Below are 22,594 nucleotides of genomic sequence, written 5' to 3' on the forward strand. Positions count from 1 at the left end.
CCAATTGTTCCCCTGCTGGGGATTCTATGTCGAGACCCCCATATTGTATATATATTTGGTCCCAAAAATTGGTCTAACTGTTCGGCACATCCCTGGGGATCTTCTATCAGGGAGGTCAGTTCTTTCTTAAAGTTACACACTTCAGTACTGGTCAGGGGCACATTTACGAAACCGAGACCCTCTCTCATGGGAACTTCCCGCAGTGGTCTCATCCAATTGGTTTCTGGCTTATTAGGTCTGGGTTCCTGCTCCCTGGGAAATGAATCAAAGGGTTCTGCCTTCTTCCTGAAGAGTCTCACGCTGTTCTGAATTAAAGTTACCTCTCTCTCCTGCCAACAGAGGTGGTAATCGAGTGCTTTGTGAGCAAGTTATCATACCACTCCTGCTCTCTTCTCTCTTCTCTAGTGGTGGGGGAGGTGGGGAAGGTGCAGAAGGGTAGGTCATAGGAGGGGAAGGAAAGATAGGAGCCGGCATAGGAGGAACATAAGGTGGAGGGAGGGAATGTAACACATCCCAACCCTGTGGTTCAGGGACAAGAGGTTCCTCCTCTCTCTTATTCCAGAATTCTTTCTCATTCAAAACCAGCTGTTCAATGGATCCCTTGAGCCAGCAGGCTGCATATTCCCTGCTCTCAACATTGTCTGGCTGGTTTTGATAGAGCCATAACTTCAAAGCTTCACACATCCATTCATCCTCGGATCCGAATTTTGGCCAGTACACGGAGCTCCCTTTAACCGGGTATCCCACCCATTCATTACAACAATACCTGACCGTCGTCAGTTTGTCTTTACCGCGGGTCTTTCCTGTGCCCCACTCAGATAACATCATCCCAAGCGGGCTGTACGTAGCTATCTGGTGGTCACGTCCTGTGTCAGGACTCTCATCTCTACTGCCCGCTATTCCCATACTTAGGAACAAGTAAAATACTCTTACCGAGTTCTGGCAGTACTGCTCTAGCGCGCGTCCTTCCGCCGTTTGTTCTCAATGCCTCTTCTCGGATATCACTCGCTTCTTCCACTGACCAGCCACCCGTCGCCCGTGAGTCCAGCTGAATCAGCCGGGGTGCACCTACTCTCGTCGTCGGGGCACTCTGTCAGTGGAGGGAGTGTGATCCCGGACGAGCCCCCATTTGTTAGGAATTAAAGTACCTTTAAAGAAATTGCTCGAGACAAAAATTGAGAACAAAGAACATTTATTACTACAACAATGCAAAGTTGGGTGCTTCCCCTTACCCTGGAAATACACACACATACTGGGGCTCACCCAACTTTTATACAGTCAATTTCAGTATCAGAATGCCCTCCCCCTTACATTCTTCTGCCCCCCTGGATGGGTTTGGCATAGGTAATCCTTCCTGCCTACGTGCAGTTTCAGTACACTTGGAGGACCAGGGGGTATCCTGTGGGTGTCCCATCATGTCATTGTCCTTATTCACACCTTCCTGATTCTCTGGGCTACAGTCTCTTGATATGCAGAGTTGACTCATTCTATCTAGGGTTGGCTAATTTCATATGTATAAATCTGTGTATGGTTAGCTAATTAGAAATGTATGACTTGGTACTTCTGTCCAGGGCTAGGAGACCCTTATCTGATCCAGACTACCTCAACTTCCTACATTCTATTGTACCTTACCATTCCTTATCTTAGTCCTATGGTCTTGTCACAAAGGATAGAAGATTCTTATGTTAATCGTGCTGACTCTGCTTTCCTGCATCCTAAGCCCCAAACTTATCCTGTTTGAACTGGTTTCAGCCATTTTACTGATGAACTTTAGTTTCTTCCATGTTCATAATTTTAGGTCAATTTTCCCATCTCTCACATCCCTGTCTGCGTCCGGTCTCCCCGATGTCGAGGGGGCCACAATAAGAGCACTGGAGTAGATGATTCCCATAGATTCACAAGTGAAGTGCTGCTCACAGTCCAGAGCCTATCTGTCACAAAGACATCAGAAACGTAGCGGGGGTGGGTGGGGAGATGGAGGCAGTAGGAGGGTACAACTCGCCGGAGGGAGAGCTGGAGAGTCATCGCTGTTGTGTCCCTGCAGGAATACATCCTAAGCAAGGTCCGCCCCGTCTATCAGTACTTCATGGAGCTGGCCTGGGCCGAGCTCGACACCGCGCCCACAGACAGCTGCGACCAGTGAGTACCGCTACGGTCCCGCTGCCTGACCCTACACCCCATCCACGAACTGCCCCATCTGCAACCTGGAGTTAGGCAATGGGCTTCGATCTAAGCCTGAGAGAGAAACTGGGGTTGTGTGGAACTGAGCCTGACACACTCCCACATCCGATTTCTTTCAGTCTCTTAAAATTTCTCTCACTCTCCATCCTCTTCCCTTTTCCCTCTCTCGCACAGCCATATCTCTCACCTTCTCTTTTCCTCTCTTCCTCCCCACTCCACCCCTCACTCTCCCTCCCTCTGCTCTTTCATCCCATTCCATTCCTCTCATCCCACTCAACCCTTCACTCTCCTCCTCTCCATCCCCACTCCACTCCTCGCTCTCTCTCTCTCAGCTGTCATGGGTACACCAGTTTGGGGACAGTGTTACCACCACGGACTCTGCTACTGATAGTTCACAGCCTGGGGGGGGGTGGGTGTGGGTGATCTTCCCCCACCGTCAGCTAGGGGTGAGGGATTGGGACCGAGAGAGTGACGGACTTGAAGGGCCGACATGGCCTGTTTCCGTGCTGTAAACGGTTATATGGAAAGCCACCACCTCCCCCCATCCCCCAACTACTCAGATATGTTGCCTGTCCATCTCCTCTCCTTCCCAGGTTTGCCCAGGAGGTTGTCGCTGGGCTGGCCTGCTCCAATGGACTTTGGGAGTGCCACAAGGTGGCCAGGAACCTGTACTCCCTCTGGATGGCACAGCCAGATGTCAATCCGTGAGTACCAGCAGCCATTCAACCCATCGCAGGCCTGTCTGTCCCAATGCCATCGTCCCTGTTTTTCCCAGTACCCCTCTCCTTGGGAACAACCTCTGAAAACAACAGGAAAATGTTAATAGAAAGATTCTTAATAGTGTGGAGGAAGAAGGGACTTTGGGGTCCAGAATCATAGAGCTCTCAGATCATTGTACGAGTTGATAGGCTAATTAAAAAGGTGTATGCTGTGCTATCCTTTGTTAGTCAAGGGATTGAGTTCAGGAGCCATAAGGTAATGTAACAGCTCTATAAAACTCTGGTCATCCAGAAATGGATCGTGATCCACTGGGAAATGGGTCCACAAAATCCTTGAGGACCCCTTCCACCCTGCACACATCTTTCAGCTGCTCCCGTCGGGGAAGAGATTCAGGGGGATCAGATCCAGCACCACCAGGCTGAAGAGCAGCTTCTTCCCAAGGGCAGGGAGAATGCTGTATGACCAAAGGAACTGCTCATTTGACCTGTCTGAGACTCTCATATTACCGCAACAATATTCATTTTAATATATGAGTGCTTGTCCTGCATATGTATTTTATGTCCGCATGTGTTGTACGTCTGGTGGTGTGAGGACTGGAGAATGCTATTTTGTCTGATTGTAGTTGTGCAATCAAATGACAACAAACTTGACTCAGTACAGGAAGGATGTGGAGAGAGTACAGAGGAGATTTATCAGGATGTTGCCTGGATTGGAGAAGATGTTTTATGAAAGCAAGGTTGACAGAGCTAGGGCTTTTCTCTCTGGACACATCACTGCAATAGTCCATCGTCCCTGCGGGTTCTAAGACAGCCACCATTACCCTGGAATGAAAGAGGGCGACAGTAATAGGCCTCAATGACTACTGCCCACTGGCGCTGACCTCCACTACTATGAAAGGTTTTGAGCCCACCTCCCAGAGACACTGGACCCATTTCAGTTTGTCAACAAACGGGACTTTTCTACTAATGTCCCTTCACTCCATCCTGACCTACCTGAAGAACGACACCTCGAACTCTTCAGCTACTTCATGATAATTCGCCATAGGTTGGTGGAGAAGCTGTCCTTGCTGGGATTTGGATTCCCAGCTCTTATTCTGCAACTGGATTCTGGTCTTCCTACTGACAGAACCATGGTCTGGGTCGGTAGCAGAACCCTGGCCACTGTCACACGGCCCACCTCAGAGCCATGTGCTCATCCTGTTCGTGCTACCAACCCACAACTGCAATGCTAGATGAAGTTTGCAGATGGCACGACAGTCGTTGGCCTCCTCGGCCACAACAGTGGATCACGCTACAGAGAAGAGGTGGGAAATCTCGTGACGCGGTGGGAGAGTAATAACCCGAGTCTCATCGTGGACAAGACGAAAGAGATGATCGTGGACTTCAGGAGGATCAAGAACGACCACCCTTCACTACTTGATAGTGTGGAGAATAGAGAGCCATTTCAGAAGTGAACTATCCCACACATGCAACTTCTCACTTGTCCGGAAGGTGCGACACAGCTGAGGCGGGCAAGGTTACCAGCTACCATAGTGTCAATTTTCTACAAAAGCTCTATTGAGACCGTCCTAGCTGGCTTCATCACAGTGTGGTATAGTTGCTGTTGAACATCAGATGGGAGGTCATTCCACAGGACCATAATGTAGCAGAGAGGTTCACTGGGATCTCCCTCTTCCCCTCCCCCCCCCCCCCCAAACAATGTGATTTACAGGGATCATTGTCTAAAGAAGGCTCAAAATCAGTGAGGACTCTTGCCACCTCGAACGGTGGGAAGAAACCGGAGACCCTGGGGAAAACAGACATGAGGAGAACGTACAAACTCCTTACAGACAGCGCGGGATTCGAACCCAGGACCCGATTCCTGGCATTGTAAAGGCATTGCACGAACCACTACGTTAACTGTGCTGACCTTTATTTTAATTTTTTTAAAACTTGGCCCACATAGTTTGACCATTACATGTGTACATTACAAGATTTACATGATACTGTTCATCAATCTCACAGCCTGCAGGAAGAAGACATTTCTGAGCCTGGCAGTCTTGATTTTGATGCTCTGGAATCCCCTTCCTGTGGTTGAATGGCAAAAGGTTGATTTGCAGGTGCAATAGGTCATCAGAAGTGAATCTAGGGAATTCTCTGCCCAAGGAACCACACAATTTAATTACAAAACTGAATTAAAATATACTTCAAAAATTCTGTTTTAATTTGCGGCAACAATGCTCCCAACTAAATTTGATTCAGTCATCTTCATTGTTTGTTCAAGGATTTTTATCTGCTCTATTTTTATCCTTCTGCTGTGGGGGGGAGGGGGGGAAGAAGGTGTGCATGTGAGGGGCATATGTGTGCCCATATCAGTGTAGGAAGGAGGACTGATCCATCTGTGTCTCCGGTCCCAGGGTTCCAACAGCAGTGCTGTTAGCCCCTGCTTGCCCCTGGGCCACAACATTTTAATTTCCCAGAGTTACGTCCTCGGAGGTCCCTTCGCCCAGGATTACACCCCCGGCACCTTCAGCGGCTCCTCCGAGCCAGCCAAATGCTGGTGCGCTGTCATTGCCACCTTCGACTTTGCCTCCTGTGACCATGGTGTCTGCGGTTTCAATAAAATTTCAATCACCCACCCCTGACCGGAAACATACTGGTACGTTTCTGCGTATCCCTCATGAACCCCCTGTCGGGACAGGGAACCCTGTGAACACCCTGCAGGGAAAGGGAACCTCCGTTACCCCCTGCACTGACGGGAAATCCCTGAGACCCCCTACAGGGACGGGGAATCCCTGTGACTCCCACCTTTCCCGCAGAGACAGAAAATCCCTGTGATGTGCAGGAATGTACTCGTGTGAGAGGCTGGAGTGAGGTGTATAGAACAAAGCATTTGCTGCCTGCAAGAACAACATATGTCATTCAGGACATCGCAGCTGGAGGTTGGGTCCCCCTTTGCTCCGCGATACCAGTAATATAACGGTTTGCCAATATGAATGGGGCTGATGTTAGATTTTTGCATCATTTGGAGAATTAAAGATCTTGATAAAAAGGTGGGTAAGTAGGGCTGACTCCACATGGGGGAGTAGGGTCGACAGGGCTACTGGCCTCCTCTAGCTCACATTTCTTACGATTTTAATTTTTCGCCCCTAATCTCTGCCTGAACTTCCTGCTGCCTCAGAAGTGTTGACAGTTTTTCCCGCTGCATCTCTCATGTAACACTAGCTCTGCTTGAACCAACCTCTCTCTGTCTCACCACACTGTATTTTGGCTGCTGCACTGTTTGTGGACTGTTCACAGAATGGACTTTCTCACTTCAATGAACTTGGAGTGGGGGAGCTGTGATGAGGTCGGGAGCATGGAGCCGTCGTGTAGTGCGGCTGCCGCCCCGGACCATAGAAATTCTGTGGGCTACAAAAGTCATAGAGGGTGATTGCTGTGGGCCTCCCACTAACTGGGATACTTCCCTCCCTCAGGGTTCCCCCCAGCCTCCGGCCAGTGGTCTACTGCCGCTCGGTCACTGAGGGAGGCCAGGCCGAGTGGGACTTTGCCTGGAAGATGTACGAGCTGGCGAACAGTGCAGCTGAGGCTGAGATCCTGCGCTACAGCCTGGCCTGCTCCGTCAATGCCTCGGTCCTGGACAGGTGCGGGCACAACCCCCCCCCCCCCCCATCCTCCTACCCCCACCCCACCACCCCCAATCCTCAGGTTCTCCATCACGGAATCAGGCCCTTTGGCCTGACAACTCTGTGCCGAGTTGTCCTGTTTGCCTACATCCAGCCCATATCCCTCAACAATTCCTATCCATATACCTGTCTAATGTCTTTTAAACATAATTGTCTCTGTCCCTTTTCCTTCATAAGCAACTCGTTCCACAGACCCACTATCCTCTGCGTGAAGAAGGTGGCTCCCCTTTAAATCTTTCTCCTCTCACCAATCTTTTCCCTCTAATTCAACTCCTGAACACCGGGCAACATTCTAGTAAATCTTATCTGCACTCTTTATATCTCATTGATACCTTTCTTGTAGTTAGGTGACCAAAAGTGTATGCAATGCTCCATATTTGGCCTCACCAATGTCTTATACAACTTTACCATAACATCGCAGTTCCTGTATTCAATACTTTGATTTATGAAGGCAAATGTGCCAAATGTTCTCTTTACAACCCTATCCACCTGTGACACCACTTTCAGGGAATTATGTATCTGTATTCTCAGGTCTCTCTGTTCTACCAACTCCTCAGTGCCTGACCATTCACGTGTATGTCCTTTTTTGGTTTGTCCTTCCAAAATGCAGCACCTCACACTGAACTGCATTAAATTCCATCTGCCCTTTTTCATCCCATTTTTCCAGCTGGTCCACATCCCTCTGCAAGCTTTGAAAACTTTCTTCACTGTTCACAATGCCTGTAATCTTGGTGTCATCTGCAAACTTGATGATCATATTGTCCTCCAGATCATTGATATAGATGACAAACAACAATGGACCCGGCACCGATCCCTGAGGCCTCCAGTCTGAGAAGTGACCATCCACCACTCTCCTCTCCAGCCGTTGTCGAATCCAATACACTACTTCACCATGAATACCTAACGTCTGAACCTTCCTGACCTCTCTTGTGTGACCTTGTCAAAGGCCTTACTAAAGTCCATGTAGACAACATTCACAGCCTTTCCTTCTCAACTTCCCTGGTAACCTCCAAAAAACTACAAGATTTGTTCAAAACAACCTACCTTGCACAAAGCAATGTTGACTATCCCTAATCTTTTAACCTCCCCGAGTTCTTTATTGAGGTTTTTCTTGCATTTTTTTATACTCCTCAAGAATCTTATTTGCTCCACGTTGCCTCAACCTGCTACTCCTCTCTCTTCCTCAGAACCAGATCCCCAATGTCCCTCAAAAGCTAAGGTTCCCTAGGCCTGCTAACCTTGCCTTTGATCCTGAAAGGAACATACAAACCCCGTTCTCTCAAAATTTCACCTTTGAAGACCCTCCACGTACCTCGCACGTCATCGCCTGAAAACAACTGATCCAAGTCCATGCATTCTGGATCCTTTCTCGTTCCCTTAAAATTGGCTTTGCTCCAATTTAGAATCTCAACCTGAGACCCAGACCTATCCTCCATAATTAACTTGAAACTAATGGCATTATGATCACTGGACCCAAAGTTCCCCTGCACATACTTCTGTCACCTGTCCTGTCTCATTCCCTAAGGAAAGATCCCAGTATTGCACTCCCTCCAGTTGGTACCTCTATACATTGATTTATAAAACTTTGTTGAACACATTTGACAAACTCCAAGCTCTTTTACAGTATGGGGGTCCCATCCAGAAAGTTTAAAATCTCCAACTATCACAGCCTTATGTTTCCTGCAGGTGTCCGCTGTCTCTCTACAGATTTACTCCTCCAATTCTTGTTGACTATCAGGCCGTCTACAATACAACCCCATGAGTGTGGTCATACCTTTTCTATTCCTCAGTTCCACCCATATAGCCTCAGTAGACGTGCCCTCTGGTCTGTCCTGCCTGAGCACATATGCGATATTTTTTCTGATGAGCAATGCCACTCCTCCTTTCCTCCACCTCCCCCATTCTACCATGTCTGAAGCCTGGTACATTGAACTGGCAGTCCTTCCCCTCCTGCAACCAAATTTCACTAATGGTCACAATGTACCAATCCATGATCTAAGCTCGTCTGCCTTTCTACAATATTCTTTGCATTGAAATAGATGGACCTGAGAATATTTCCACCATATACAACCTGTTTACTTCTAACAGTGCATGCAATTTTCACATAATCTTTTCCCTCCTCCACTCTCTCTGGTTCCCATTCCTTCTGCAAATCTAGTTTAAACCCACTGGTGCAGCAAACCTTCCCGCAAGGATATTAGTCCCCCTCCAGTTTAGATGCAATAAGTCCCATAGGAACAGGTCCCACCTTCCCTGGAAGAGAGCCCAATGATCCTGAAGCCCTCCCTCTACACCATGTCTTTAGCCACATGTTAACCTCAATTATCCTCATATTTTTTTTTTTTTTTTTTAATTTTTTTATTTTTCACACCATAAATCACATTAGCCATGATATACACTATTTCTTTTCACACATATACAGTGACTTTTTCTCCCCCCCCCTTTCCTCCCAAACCACCCCCCCACCCCCCCCTCTCATCCATTTTAGGTATACAATCTAGGTTGCATTAATCCAGTCAGACAATGTTGTCATTCAACAAAATTACACCAGAAATTCTACTGAGTCCATTCTTTTCTTTCCTTCTCCTTCCATCAACTTAGGTAATGTTTGTCCCCGGTAGGTTTTCGCTATTGTATTTAATGTAAGGCTCCTATACTTGTTCGAATATTTCAATATTATTTCTTAACCAATATGTTATTTTTTTCTAATGGAATACATTTATTCATTTAAATTTGGTAGTTTCTTCCTTTTAATTTGGTTATGTATTCCATTAATATTTAAAGACATATAGTTCAGCGTAGCCCTTTTATATTTTGTTTATCTTCTCTTTCCGTTTTTCCATCATTACCTTTCCTCCTTTTCCATTTCTGTTTTCTTATTTTCAACTCTTTATAAGACAACATTCCTACAACATCTAACATTTTCCTTATTCTCCTATTTCTATCTTATTTATCCCCAATCTCCCCTTCACCTCCTGAGTTGTCCTTTATCCCTTGTCGGACAACCACATCTCCCCTCTCCATTTGGATTTGCGAATCCACTCGCAAGCGTCAACTGATTGTGCAGTGACCGCTATTTCCCCCCACCCCGCCTCCCCCAGAAAAGATTTCACTTTTCATATGTCACAAAGGTCCCTCTTTTAATTCCCTCCTTATTCTCTCTATTCCATTACCTTCCCTTATTAATTCTTGTCTATACTATCTATATTTTCCTCTAAGTACAGATACATTCATGTATGCTCATTGTCTCTATTCACTCTTATACCTCTTTACCTGCATACATATCAATCGTGATCATTTTTACTCTCATTACCCGTCTTCATCCCTCAGTCTATTTTTGTCTTTACCCACATACATATCAGTCATGATCATTTTAACTCTCATTACCCGTCTTCCTCCCTCAGTCTATTTTTGTAATTGTTCTGCAAATTTTCGTGCTTCTTCTGGATCCGAGAATAGTCTGTTTTGCTGTCCTGGAATAAATATTTTCAATACCGCTGGATGCTTTAGTATAAATTTATACCCTTTCTTCCATAAAATCGCCTTTGCTGTATTGAACTCTTTTCTCTTCTTTAGGAGTTCAAAACTTATATCTGGATAAATGAAGATTTTTTGCCCTTTATACTCCAGTGGTTTGTTGCCCTCTCTTACTTTTTCCATTGTCTTCTCCAGTACCTTTTCTCTTGTAGTATATCTTAGGAATTTTACTACAATAGATCTTGGTTTTTGTTGTGGTTGTGGTTTAGAGGCCAATACTCTATGTGCCCTTTCTATTTCCATTTCATGCTGTAGTTCTGGACATCCTAGGGTCTTAGGGATCCACTCTTTTATAAACTCCCTCATATTCTTGCCTTCTTCATCTTCCTTAAGGCCCACTATCTTTATGTTATTTCTTCTGTTATGGTTTTCCATTGTATCTATTTTTTGAGCTAGTAGTTCTTGTGTCTCTTTAGTTTTTTTATTAGATTTCTCCAATTTCTTTTTTAAGTCTTCTACCTCCATTTCTGCTGCTACTGCCCGCTCTTCCATCTTGTCCATTTTTTTTCCCATTTCTGTTAAGGTCATCTCCATTTTAATTATTTTCTCCTCTGTGTTGTTTATTCTTTTTCTTAAATCCTTAAATTCCTGTGTTTGCCATTCTTTAAATGATTCCATGTATCCTCTAATAAGAGCAAGTATATCCTTTACCTTGCCTCTCTTTTCTTCTTCTATTTCACCATACTCTTCCTCTTCTTCTTCCTCTGGGTTGACCATCTGTTGTTTCTTTGTTGCCCTTTCCTCCTCTTCTATCTTGTTTCTATTGTCTTCTGTGGTCTCTTCTTGCTGCAGGTGTTCTGCAGCTGTCGTTGCCGGCTGTGGAGATCGACTCCCCAGCTGGTCCCCCCTCCCGTCGGTGTGTTTTTTTTCATTCGCATCGCGCATGCGCGAAACTTCGCGCATGCGCGGTTGCGCACTTTTGTTCGGCTCTGCGAGCCATTTTTGTAGTCCATTATTTACCGACCTGAGGGAGCGGGTTTCTCTCTCCGCAGCGGGCCTCTTCGGACAGGTAAGGCCTTCACCTTTTTCCTCCTTTGTCTTCTCTTCCTCTCTTCTTACCGTTGCTTTCGACTTTTCTTTTTTTGTCGCCATCTTCTTTCCACCTTTATACTCACTTTTCTGTAACTTTTATTTCTGTGCCTTTGTGTTTTCTCTTGTTTTTCCCGACTTTTCTGGAGAGGGCTGGAGTTCACCGTCCGGCCACTACTCCATCACGTGACTCCTCTATTATCCTCATATTTCTAACATCACTAGCACGTGGCATGGGTAGCAATCCTGAGATCATAACCCTGGAGGTCCTCTCCTTCAACCTAATGTCTAACTCCCTGAACTCTTCTCACCCTTCCTACCCACATCATTGGTCCCTAAATGGACCATGACATCTGGTGGTTCACTCTCCCTCCTGTGAATGCCGTGAACTTGATCTGAAATATATCGGATCCTGGCACCAAGCAGGCAACATATCATCTGGGATACTTGATCTCTTCCTTAGAATCTCTTATCTGTCCCCCTCACTATGGAATCCCCTATCACTGCAGCTCACCTCTTCCTCCCTCCCCTTCTTAGCCACAGGACCAGACTCCGTGCCAGAGACCTGATCACCACAGCTTGATCCTGGTAGGTTGTTCTTGCCTCCTTCTTGAATGCTACAATTGAATCTCCATCCACTGTCTCAGAACCCAGCCACTATATCCATAAGTTGTTCTAGCACCCAGCTACTAGTTCTGTAATAAGATGTTATAGAACCCAGGCAAATAATGCAGAAACCTAAATTCAAATCTTGCCATGGTCAAGTTCAAATCCCCCCAGGACTTTATGTGAGACTTCAGCCCCTCCATTATTGTAGACTCTTAAATTGTGCTCCCTCTTACTGCCTCTCCATCTCTCTGCCCCCTCCCCTGCCTCTCTCCTTTCTCCCCATAATTTCTATCCCCCTCCTCTTTCCTTCCCTAACACTCCCTCCCATTTACTCTCTCTCCTCCCTCACACTCTCTCTACCTCTCCCCATCTTTCACCATTACCCTCTCCCTTTCCATCCCTCCGCCTCTCTTCCATTTCTCTATCCCCCTCTCTTTTCCCTCACCAACCCTCATGCTCATTCCCTCTCCTCCTTCCCACTCCTTCCCTCTCACTACCTTTTTATTTCTCTCTCTCCCATTTGCTCTCCTTCCCCCCTGTAGGTACCTCTCGTTGACCATGATGCCCTGGAAGATTAAGAGACAGGACGCTCTGGCCACCATTGTACTGGTTGCCCAGAACATCAATGGGAAGAAACCTGCTTGGAACTTTATCAAGACCAATTGGGCTACCCTCATCTCAGAGTAAGCTTCCTGGTTCCATCTGTCACCATCATGCAGCAGGGGATAGGCCTTTCAGCCCATCTCCATGCTCAACATGTTGGCATTCTTGGCCAGTCCCATTTGCCTGCCTTGATCCATATCCTTCTGGACCCTTCCTGTTGAAGCATCTTTTAAATGGCGAAACCACTGCTACTGCAGCTCCCTCTGGCAGCTTGTTCCAGATCCAGGACCACCCTCCCTCCCCCGCAATCCCATATGAAATGATTACCCCTCAGGTCCCTCAAATATCTTACCACAAACCTGTGTCCTCTCATTCTAGATTAATGGGGAAAGGACTGTGGGGAAAGGACTGTGGGGAACCCCTGCCCCTGCTGCCTCATTGCATTTCACTGTTTGAATTTAAATGTTCAATGTGGTTACAGATCCTCAATTAACCCACAATCCTTGTATATTTTGGATGGTGGGAAGAAACCAGAGCACCTGGAGGAAACCCACACACCACACAGACATGAGGAGAACATACAAACTCCTTACAGACAGTGCTGTCATAACGTTGCACTAACTGTTACTGTAAACAATCATTCAATATGACAGCTTCAGGCCCAGCTTTTACACCAAGACACCAAGCCTACTGATCCCCTTTTATTCTCACATTCCTATTAAATTCCCCCCCCCACCCCACAGATTCTGACCCATCCTACACACTTGAGGGGGGGGGGGGTTTGTTTTAGGGTTGAGAGAAGCAATTAAGGCGTGGGCCAGGAAGAGAAGTCCATGCGGTTACAGAGAGAACATGCAAACCACACACACACAGTGCTGGACGTGGAGATCGAACCAGGTCTCTGGAGTCAGAGGCAGCGCCTCAGCGTGCTATGCCACTAGCCCACCCGAGACATTGACTATTCTAGAAATGTGTTAAGAGTCAATCCAGTCCCTTTGGTTCACATATCAGCAACCTGTTTACACTAATCTAACACTAACTCCAAGTATTCTCCTCACATCTGTTGTCGTAAAGGACCCCCATTACCCTGGTCACAACCTCTTCTCACTGCTCCCTTTGGGCAGAAGGTACAGAAGCCTGAAGATCTAGGTTCAGGAGAAGTTTCTTTCCAGCAGCTATAGCCCTCTTGAACTACCCGCCCCGCTCCATTGTTACACTACCAATGACTGCTCCAATACCACAAAAGCACTTCTTGCACTAGGGTAGATGAATATTTATATCTTTTGTATTTATTACCTCTTCAATTTAATTTAGATATACAGCGTGATAACAGTCCCTTCCGGCCCGTGCAGCCCAAATACCCCAATTAACCTACAATCCACATATGTTTTTGAAAGGTGGGAGGAAACTGGAGCACTCAGGGAAAACCCACGCAGTCACGGGGAGAACATGCAAACTCCTTACAGACAGCACAAGATTCAAACCCGAGTTACTGTTACGGCTACACTACTGTGCCACCTTACAAGTTTAATTTCACGTATTTGCATTTGTTTTGTTTGCACAAAGTACCCGGGGCTTTGCGGCAAGTAGGAATTTTGCATTTGTACTTGTGTATATGACAATAAACTTGCTATCATAAGACATAGGAGCAGAAATAGGCCACTCAGCCCATTGAGCCTGGTACACCAATTAATCACTAGCTGATCCATTTTTCCTTTCAGCCCCATTGCCCACCTTTCTCCCCATAACCTTTGATGCCCTGGGTAATCAAGAACCTGCCTTTAATGCACCCAATGACCTGGTCTCTACAACTGCCTGTGGCAACAAATTCCACAGATTCACCGCCCTCTGGCTGAAGAAATTCCTCCACATCTCTGTTCTAAGTGGATGCCTTGAAGTTGTGTCCTCATCAACTCTTCCCCCCTGCCCTCTAGATTTAACCCCTCAGTAAGAGCAATGGACCATTGACCCATGCTTCATGCTGGTCCTGCCAGTCAAAACTCACCTTTCCATGTGGACACTGACATTCTGGACACAGTGTGAACCCACTCTAGGTCAGGTCATTCCAAAATGGGCTTCTTGGAAGAAATTCTTCGCCTCTCAAATTTCTACAGCACCTGGAATGTGGGGGAGTTGTTAGATCTCAAAAGTCTGTCCCTGCCAGATCAGAAGATGTCATTGTACAGTACAGAAACAGGTCCTTCAGCCCATCTACCCTGATCCTGTTTGACCACATCAGGACCATCTCCCATTCCCTTGCCCATTCATCTCTAAATGTATTGTAAATGGTAGTGACTGTCTCTGATTTCACTACCTCTGCATCAAGTTCCAGATGCTCAATGGGAGTTTAATGTTTTATTACCAGATAGTCTCATGCAATAGTTGAGTTTTTTTTACCAATTTTTCAGGTCAAAATTGGGAGGGTTGACTTTTACACGTTATAATTTTGACCGTGGTAAGTACCTACGTCGTTCAAGGCATCGGGAGTTCAGATGGCTGGGATCTGGTGGTGAGTCCACATTCAGGGCACTGGGAGCTCAGGCGGCCAGAGCCTAGGAGAGAAGACTATAACCGGGGCATCAGGAGCTCTGGTGGGCAGAGGCAAGAGTTTACATTTGGGTGTTTGGAGCTCAGGTGGGCAGGCAGCTGGGGTGGGTTTCTGCACCATTGTTCATTTAGCTGGGGGATAAAACTTCATGAATCCAGAGATGCTAGTGTTCAGGCTTCTGGGCCATCTACCCAAAGGGAGCAGTGAAAAGAGGTTGTGACCAGGGTGATGGGGGTTGTCCTGCCTTCTTGACACAACGCCTCAACGTTGATGTGTGTGGCAAATAGAAGGTTGGTGTCTGCTAGGGTTTACCTCCTGTATTCCTGGGCACTCGAGTTTCCAAAGCAGGCCATGATGCGACACCTTCCAGTATCTGGCAACATGCCGAATCCTCTCGGAAGGGGGAGACATTGGCACACCCCATTGTGTCTCTGTGGTGTTGAAGGGGAGGAAGTGTTGGGCCTGAACTCAGCTGATTGGCTGTGCCTTGGGTCAGATGAACTGGGTCCACTCCCTGTGGGAGGGTCTTAGCTCCATCCTGGAGGACACTGACCAGGGTCCTTTTCCCCCCTCCCCTTGCCAGGTTCAGCACGGCAGAGGCCATCGTGGGCTTGCTCGAGGGAGTCACTTCCAGATCCTACCGACGACGACCTACAGGAGGTCAGTGCCCCATCCCCTTTGCTCCCCTCCTGGTCCTTGGCCAGGTCTCTTCAAAGCAGTGTCCCGCAGGCCACGTCCCCTTCCAAAGAGTGGCCAAGGGGGCCTCTGTTCAATTCCCTGGTTCCAGATGCAAACCGCATCCCTGCGGCCCAACACGGGAGGGTGAGGGTTGTTATCCTGAACTGTGGTGCTCTGAGTCACTGGGCAGGACACAATCATCACTGGCACCATATGACCCAGAGGATGGAGCCACACCACTGGGTCATCTTGGCCCCAAACCACCCAGGGAAGGGGGACTGAAACCCACATCATTAACTTGGAGCTTTAGTCTCTCAGACCAAGAGCAGGTGGTGAGGGGAAGCTCTGGGAATCTGAGGTTACCACTCCAAGCTCTGCCATTCCTTTCCTCATCCTTGTGTTGCCTTGAACTGCTTCAAACCATTGAGATTCTGTCTTGGCATTCAGATAGGATCAACAACTATCTCCACTCTCCAGTATTCTACCCCTGTTTTCACTAATCCCATCCCCTTGCTTTCCCCAAACTCTGAACCTAAACCTCGCTTTTTCCCTCCCATACCCTCTTCCTGGGGGTCCTGGGTTCATGGGATCACAGGGTGAGACTGGGGTTATAGGTTCACACAGGGTCAGACAAGGGCAGTTTGAGTCACAGTCAGATGGGGGTTAGAGGATCAGACAGCAGGGGCTGATAGATCCTCACTGTGTACCCACCACCGTGGGAACACAGACCCTCACCGTGTACCCAGCACCGTGGGAACACAGATCATCGCCATGTACACTGTACCATGGGAACACAGACCCTCACTGCATACCCAGTGCTGTGGGAACACAGACCCTCACTGTGTACCCAGCGCCGTGAGAACACAGACCCTCGCCATGTACACTTACCATGGGAACACAGACCCTCATTGTGTACCCAGCGCCGTGGGAACACAGACCCTTACAGCGTTCCCAGCGCTGTGGGAACATAGACAGAGCCTCACCATGTACCCAGTACTGTGGGAAAAACCAACCCTCACTGCATACCCAGCATCATGGGAACACCAGCCTCCCCCTGATACTCACCCTGACCCCTCTCCTACTTCAGCTGAGAGACTTCAAGCAAAGCAACGAAGCTAGTGGATTTCACTTTGTCACCCGTTTCATGGAGAAGGCGATTGAGCGGACTATCTCCTACATCAAATGGCGGAAGGAAAATGAGCAGGAGGTTTACCAGTGGGTCAGCAATAACCTCTGACGACCAGCTCCCTTGCCCTTGTAACATGGTGTCTCAGCTCCCGTGCATATATGGTGATCCAATCCCTGGATTTCCAACAGCTCCGCCCTTTGGCTGGGGTCACAAGCATTTGCTGGGGGAGACCCACGCCCTTTCCTTGGCTCCTTGCCGGGGGTCTGGATGGAACACTCAGCACCATCGGAGAGTGGACATCTTCCTGGTTAAGTTGGGCTTAATGTCCAATAAATGTTTATTTGTGAAAATATTTAAAAAGACCCATATACCGCTAACCCCATACTAGTTATGTGCCCTGGTCCAACCCAACTCTAGCCAATCTGTACCCATCCTCACTGATCTGAACCCAGTCCAAACCCTAATCCAACCCAACTCTAGCCAATCTGTACCCATCCTCACTGATATGTACCCAGTCCAAACCCTAATCCAACCCAACTCTAGCCAATCCAATCTCATCCTGACCTGTGGCCAATCCCAACTCTAGCCCATCCGTGCCCAAACCAACCTCTATCTAACCAATTCTAGGAATCCAAATTTACCCTGTCCTACCTGTGGCCAATCCCAGCATGGCCCATTTGTGGGCAGTCCCAACTCTAGCCAATCCAAACCCATCCTGAGCCACTAGCAGCCAATCCCAGCCCGACCCACCTGTGACCACCCCAATCTTTACTCACCTGTGGCCAATCGCAGCCCGACCCACCTGTGACCACTCCAATCTTTACTTACCTGTGGCCAATAGCATCCTGACCCACCTGTGACCAATCCCAGCTCAACCCACCTGCGGCCACTACAATCTTTACTCACCTGTGCCCAATCCCAGCCCGACCCACCTGCGGCCACGACAATCTTTACTCACCTGTGGCCAATCCCAGCCCGATCCACCAGTGGCCAATCCCAGCCCGACTCACCTGTGACCAATCCCAATCCTAGCCCGACCCACCCGGGGTCAATCGCAGTTTAGTTGGTGGCACTCGCACGGACTCCACAACTAAGGTGGTGCAACGCATGCTCAGTGACCGTCGCGTTTGAGTGACGTCATCTGGCGAGCGCGTGGACCCGGCGGATGGAGTTCGCGGAGAGACACCTGAGGGAGCGTGGCTGGACGCGGGGTGAGGGAGCGTGATTTGGGGAGAGGGAGCGGGGCCGGACGCGGGGTGAGGGAGGGTGATTTGGGGAGAGGGAGCGGGGCCGGACGCGGGGTGAGGGAGCGTGGCTGGACCCGGGGCGAGAGATCAGGGCCCGGGGTGAGGGAGCGCGGCTGGGCTGAAGAGATGGAGTGGACCCGGGGTGAGGGAGCACGGCCAGACCAGGGGTGTGGGAGCCAGGTCAGGGGTGAGGACAAATTATGAAATTCGGTGTTTTGTGACAGCATCATAATGCAAATATTCACATTATAATCATCTTACAACATTACTTTATATAATATAACAATAATAGTCCAAGAAAAGTAAGGCTTTGGTTCATTGATTATTCAGGAATCTGATGGCGGAGGGGAAGAAGCTGTCCTTGTGCCACTGGGTGCTCGTCTTCAGGCTCCTGTGCCTTTTCCCTGATGGTAGCAGAATTAATAGGGCATGGCCTGGGTGGTGGGGTCTTTGAGGGTAGAGGCTGCTTTTTTAAGACACCGCCTCATGTCGATGTCCTCAGTGGAATGAAGTCTGGTGCCTGTGATGTCGCAGGCTGAGTTAACAACCCTCTAGAGTTTATTCTTGTCATGAGAGTTGGCGCCTCTGTACCAGGCAGTGATGCAACTAGCCAGAATGCTTCCATGGTACATTTGTAGAAGTTTACAAGACTCTTTGGTGACATACTGAGCCACCTCAGACAACTCACGAAGTTTAGCCATTGGCAAGCCTTCTTTGTGACTGCATCCATGTGGAGACCTCCAGGCAGAATATGTTCCATCTACTACCCTCTGCTTTCTGCAGGCAAGCCAATTCTGAATCCACGCAGCAAAGGTTGCATGGATTCCATGACTTTCTGAATGAGAGTGCTGTAAACGGTTATATGGAGTCTACCACCGGGGATGAACCACGGATTCCCCAGGGATGAGCAGTGAGCTGGCCTGGGTGCAGCTGATGTTCTAAACGCATTTCATTTCTCAGGGAAAGGTCTTGGCCAGCGGGAGGATGGTATCGCAGAGCCCATCAAGGTGAAGGTGAAATGTGACACTGCAGGGGTAAGAGCACTGGTCTCTCGGGAAATTCCTGCAGCCCGCAACTGCTTCAGGGAGGTACCTGTACACTGCAGGGCAGTGCAAACTTGTTCTGGTCTATCACTGGGTTCTGGGGAGGCAAATCAGGAAAGAATGTAGCACAGACCTTCCAAAACTCAAAAAAGACTTTGTAAATGATATTTGCAGAAAAAAACCCAGCAAAGGAATATTATTTATTCATGACCAGGAGACAAGAATAGTTCAGATTATCATTGTGCACGACATCACACACAACCCTGAGATTCTTTTTCCTGCAGGCGAGGCAGAATTATCCTTATTTTTTTATTGAGTAAAGTGCATTTATCCTAATAAAACAGTGGATATAGCTTGGAGCTCCCTCCACACCTGTCCCATCACACACTCCTGGGGTCAGACACAGAGTGAAGCTCCTTCCACACCGTCCCATCACACAATCCCGGGGTCAGACACAGTGAAGCTCCCTCCGCACCGTCCCATCAGACACCAGTAAAAGATCACAGAGGAATGGGTCCTATGTAATATGGAATTGATCTCAGTGCTAACAGAGATTTGATGGGCCTAAGGTACTCTGAATTATTTCAAAACATCAATGAATGTCGAAACAGTGTGTTGTGTCCAGCTCCATGCTTCCTTATTATGCTGTGTGCTGAATTCATGGTGATTGATTAATTGTGGCATTATGCTGGGTGATTCGTTGATCATTGCTCTGTGTGTGATTGGTTGATGGGAGCATTGGGCCAGGTGATTCGTTGATGATTTTAAAGTTCATAATTTATTGTCAGAGTTCAAGCATGACATCTTTTTTCTGCAAGCCAGGCAGAATTTCTAATTACTGATAACTGCACTCACGGAGAAATAAATGTAAATAAACTGCAAATACAGAGAAATAAAAATCATATATACTGTTGATAGTATGTAAGAATCAAACTCTCCCCTTTTTGGCCCAAAATTTGGGTGTTTGTGTATGACCCGTATAATAGTCAACACCCCCGCCCCCCCCCCCCTTATTTTTGGCCCAAACCATCTGCCTACCAGAGCCCCCAACACCCCAACCGCAGACTCTTGCCTCGGCCGGCCACTCATCTGAGATCCTGACGCCCCAACCTTCACCCTGACTGCTCACAATTGGAGCTCCCAACTCCCTGGCTGCCCTCACACCCGAGCTGCCGGCGCAACGAGCGCCCGCCCACCCATCCAAGCTCTTGACGCCCAACCGAGCTCCTAACACTCCAGCCGCATGCCTATCCGAGCTCTCAACGCCCTGACTGCCTGCTCATCTGAGCTCCCAGCCATCCGACCTCCTGATGCCTTGAACAGCGCAGGTACTTACCGCAGTCAAAAGTATAACCCATGTAAAAGTCGACCCGTCCTTTTATGGTCCAAAAAACTCAATGATTACACAGTGTACACAATGGTCAGTAATAATGAACAAAGTTTTTCATAAACGAGTCCCTGTTTTTTTAAATATTTTATTTATTAAACCATGATGCGTATAATCCAAACATATACAATTAATAGATAAAACTTATTGATATATTTTAAACTAGCCCCCCCTACCCCACCCACCCAACCTCACCCCCCACTAACTCATCCCAAGAAAAGGAAAAAGACCATAATAACCAAATTCCTCAGTTAATTACCATGGTTTGGAGAAACACCACCACTGTGCGGCTGGGGTTCAAAAACACAAACCCATATCATCCAAATACGGGCTCCAAGTTTTGTGATAGAAAAAAATAATTATCACCTAGATCAGGGGTGTCAAACTCAAATTCACGGAGGGCCAAAATTAAAAACTTGGACTAAGTCGAGGGTGGAACTAAATATTTATTGAAAACTTTCAACAACATCTGCATGTTTTCTCTTCTTTCAACATATGTAATGTTAAACTTTTACCTATTAAAATAAATGTTTAATAATAGTTTTGGATAAACTCTTTCGAGAAGCATTAACAAATGAGAAATAAAATATTCAATAAATAATATTTCTCTAAAGAGGATTTGTCAAATGTTGCTAGTGTGCTGTCGAATAGTAAAATCTGAGGGCTATTGAGAATGTGGGAGAATAACATGATTCCTGAAACAATCAAATGGGTGACTGATTGTGGGCATGAACTCTAGCAGGGTTATTTGCCATGCCCTTTTTTCATTGGTACAGATATCCTTTGATTTACACACTTTTCAAGTTTTATGCCTAAGCAGGACCATTTTTAACCAAGAATATATTTATCACTGTGACATGAAACTATTGGAAGATCGTTTTATCCTGAGATTAAAGTTCATAATACATACTCAGGCCTGTGTGCGGGAGGGCGGGGTTTGCGGGCGATCGGGTTGGACAACGACAGTGCGGGGGCATCGGCTCTGGCTGCAGGGCGGCATCTCGGCGGATCAGCGGACCCGTTATCGTGAGTCGCGGATCGGCCTGCGGCAGAGAGGGGGAGTGGGCAACGGTCCTGGCGAGGTCAGGCCCGAGGCCTCCGGTTCCAGGCACTGGGAAGCAGCCTTGGCTTTCCCTGACACCGGCCAGGCCCCAAAACCAGAGTCCACGGTGAGACCCTGCAACATAAACAGAGGAGGTGGGGGCAATTAGCAGGCTGACGCCAATACATTCTGGGATTTGTTGTATTACTGTGCATGCGCTACACTGGCGCGGCGGCCAGCGGGCCACCTCTAATACATTTTTGAAATGATCTTGCGGGCCAGAGTTTGACATGTGTGACCTAGATTATATCTTATCTTCTCCAACAGGATATAAGACCTCAATTCCATCTGCCATTTCTGTCTACTCAAATCAGCCTCATTTTTCCAAGTAATTGCCAAACATTTTCTGGCTACAGCTAATGTCAATCTCAAAAATGCAATTTGAAATCTATTTAATCTTAATTCTAAACTCAACCTCTTAATGTTATCCAACAAAAACACTAAAGGATCTAATGAAAGTTTCACTTTCAAAACAACTTTTAAGAATTCTTAAGTCTATTCCAAAAAGGTTTAACTGTTTCACATCACCAGGTAGATTCCAAAAAAAAGATCCTACTTCCTTCTGACATCTAAAACATAAATCTGAAAGAATTAAATTATATCTCCTTAATTTTTCCGGGGTTAAATATAATTGATGAATAAAATTATAATGAACTAACCGATACTTGACATTTCTAATTTTAGTTATACTAAATTTATAAGTATTCCTAAATCTTTTTCCCATAGATTTATTCAAATCCAACTTAAACATTTTATTCTGTAATAAAGAATACATCTCAGATCTAAATCCCTTCTTACCACCCTCTGTAAGGAAAATTTCAAACTTCAATCATCTGTGTTCAAAATTATCCAATAATAAAGCTTTGATAATAAGAAAAAAGAGTATTTGAAGGTATATCATATTTCCCTTTCATTCTTTGAAATGAAGTAAAATAATCCACTTCATGACAATCTTGTACAAATTTAATACCCTTTTGATCCCACAAAAGTTGATTATTAAGTGTAATGGGGAAAAGGTTATTTTGATGCAAAGGAGTTTTACCTGAAATCTTCCCTTGAGTATCTATAACTTCATTTTTTTTTCATACCATAGTTCCATTAAATGTTTCAAAACAGG

General features: G+C 47.0%; 1 protein-coding gene and 1 long non-coding RNA gene across 6 annotated transcripts in view; one reads left to right on the forward strand and one right to left on the reverse strand.

Moving 5' to 3' along the window:
• LOC138764414 (aminopeptidase Ey-like) overlaps nt 1-22,594 on the forward strand; it is a 76,690-nt gene that overhangs the window by 48,396 nt on the left and 5,700 nt on the right. For 3 of the 5 annotated variants that reach the window (XM_069940301.1, XM_069940304.1, XM_069940302.1), the window contains 6 exons: nt 2,045-2,139; nt 2,775-2,885; nt 6,356-6,523; nt 12,283-12,423; nt 15,475-15,551; nt 18,906-18,979. In XM_069940301.1, the coding sequence (XP_069796402.1) occupies nt 2,045-2,139; nt 2,775-2,885; nt 6,356-6,523; nt 12,283-12,423; nt 15,475-15,551; nt 18,906-18,979 (666 nt within the window). The remainder of the gene's footprint in view (nt 1-2,044; nt 2,140-2,774; nt 2,886-6,355; nt 6,524-12,282; nt 12,424-15,474; nt 15,552-18,905; nt 18,980-22,594) is intronic. The other 2 variants (XM_069940303.1, XM_069940305.1) reach the window with 2 other exon arrangements.
• Nucleotides 4,777-17,826, reverse strand: LOC138764417 (uncharacterized). Its single transcript, XR_011358153.1, has 3 exons — nt 17,709-17,826; nt 14,349-14,460; nt 4,777-5,036 (listed from the first exon to the last, which is right to left on the reverse strand). It is a non-coding gene; the product is annotated as an uncharacterized lncRNA (long non-coding RNA).

This window comes from Narcine bancroftii, chromosome 5 (assembly GCF_036971445.1).
Source record: "Narcine bancroftii isolate sNarBan1 chromosome 5, sNarBan1.hap1, whole genome shotgun sequence".
NCBI lineage: Eukaryota > Metazoa > Chordata > Chondrichthyes > Torpediniformes > Narcinidae > Narcine > Narcine bancroftii.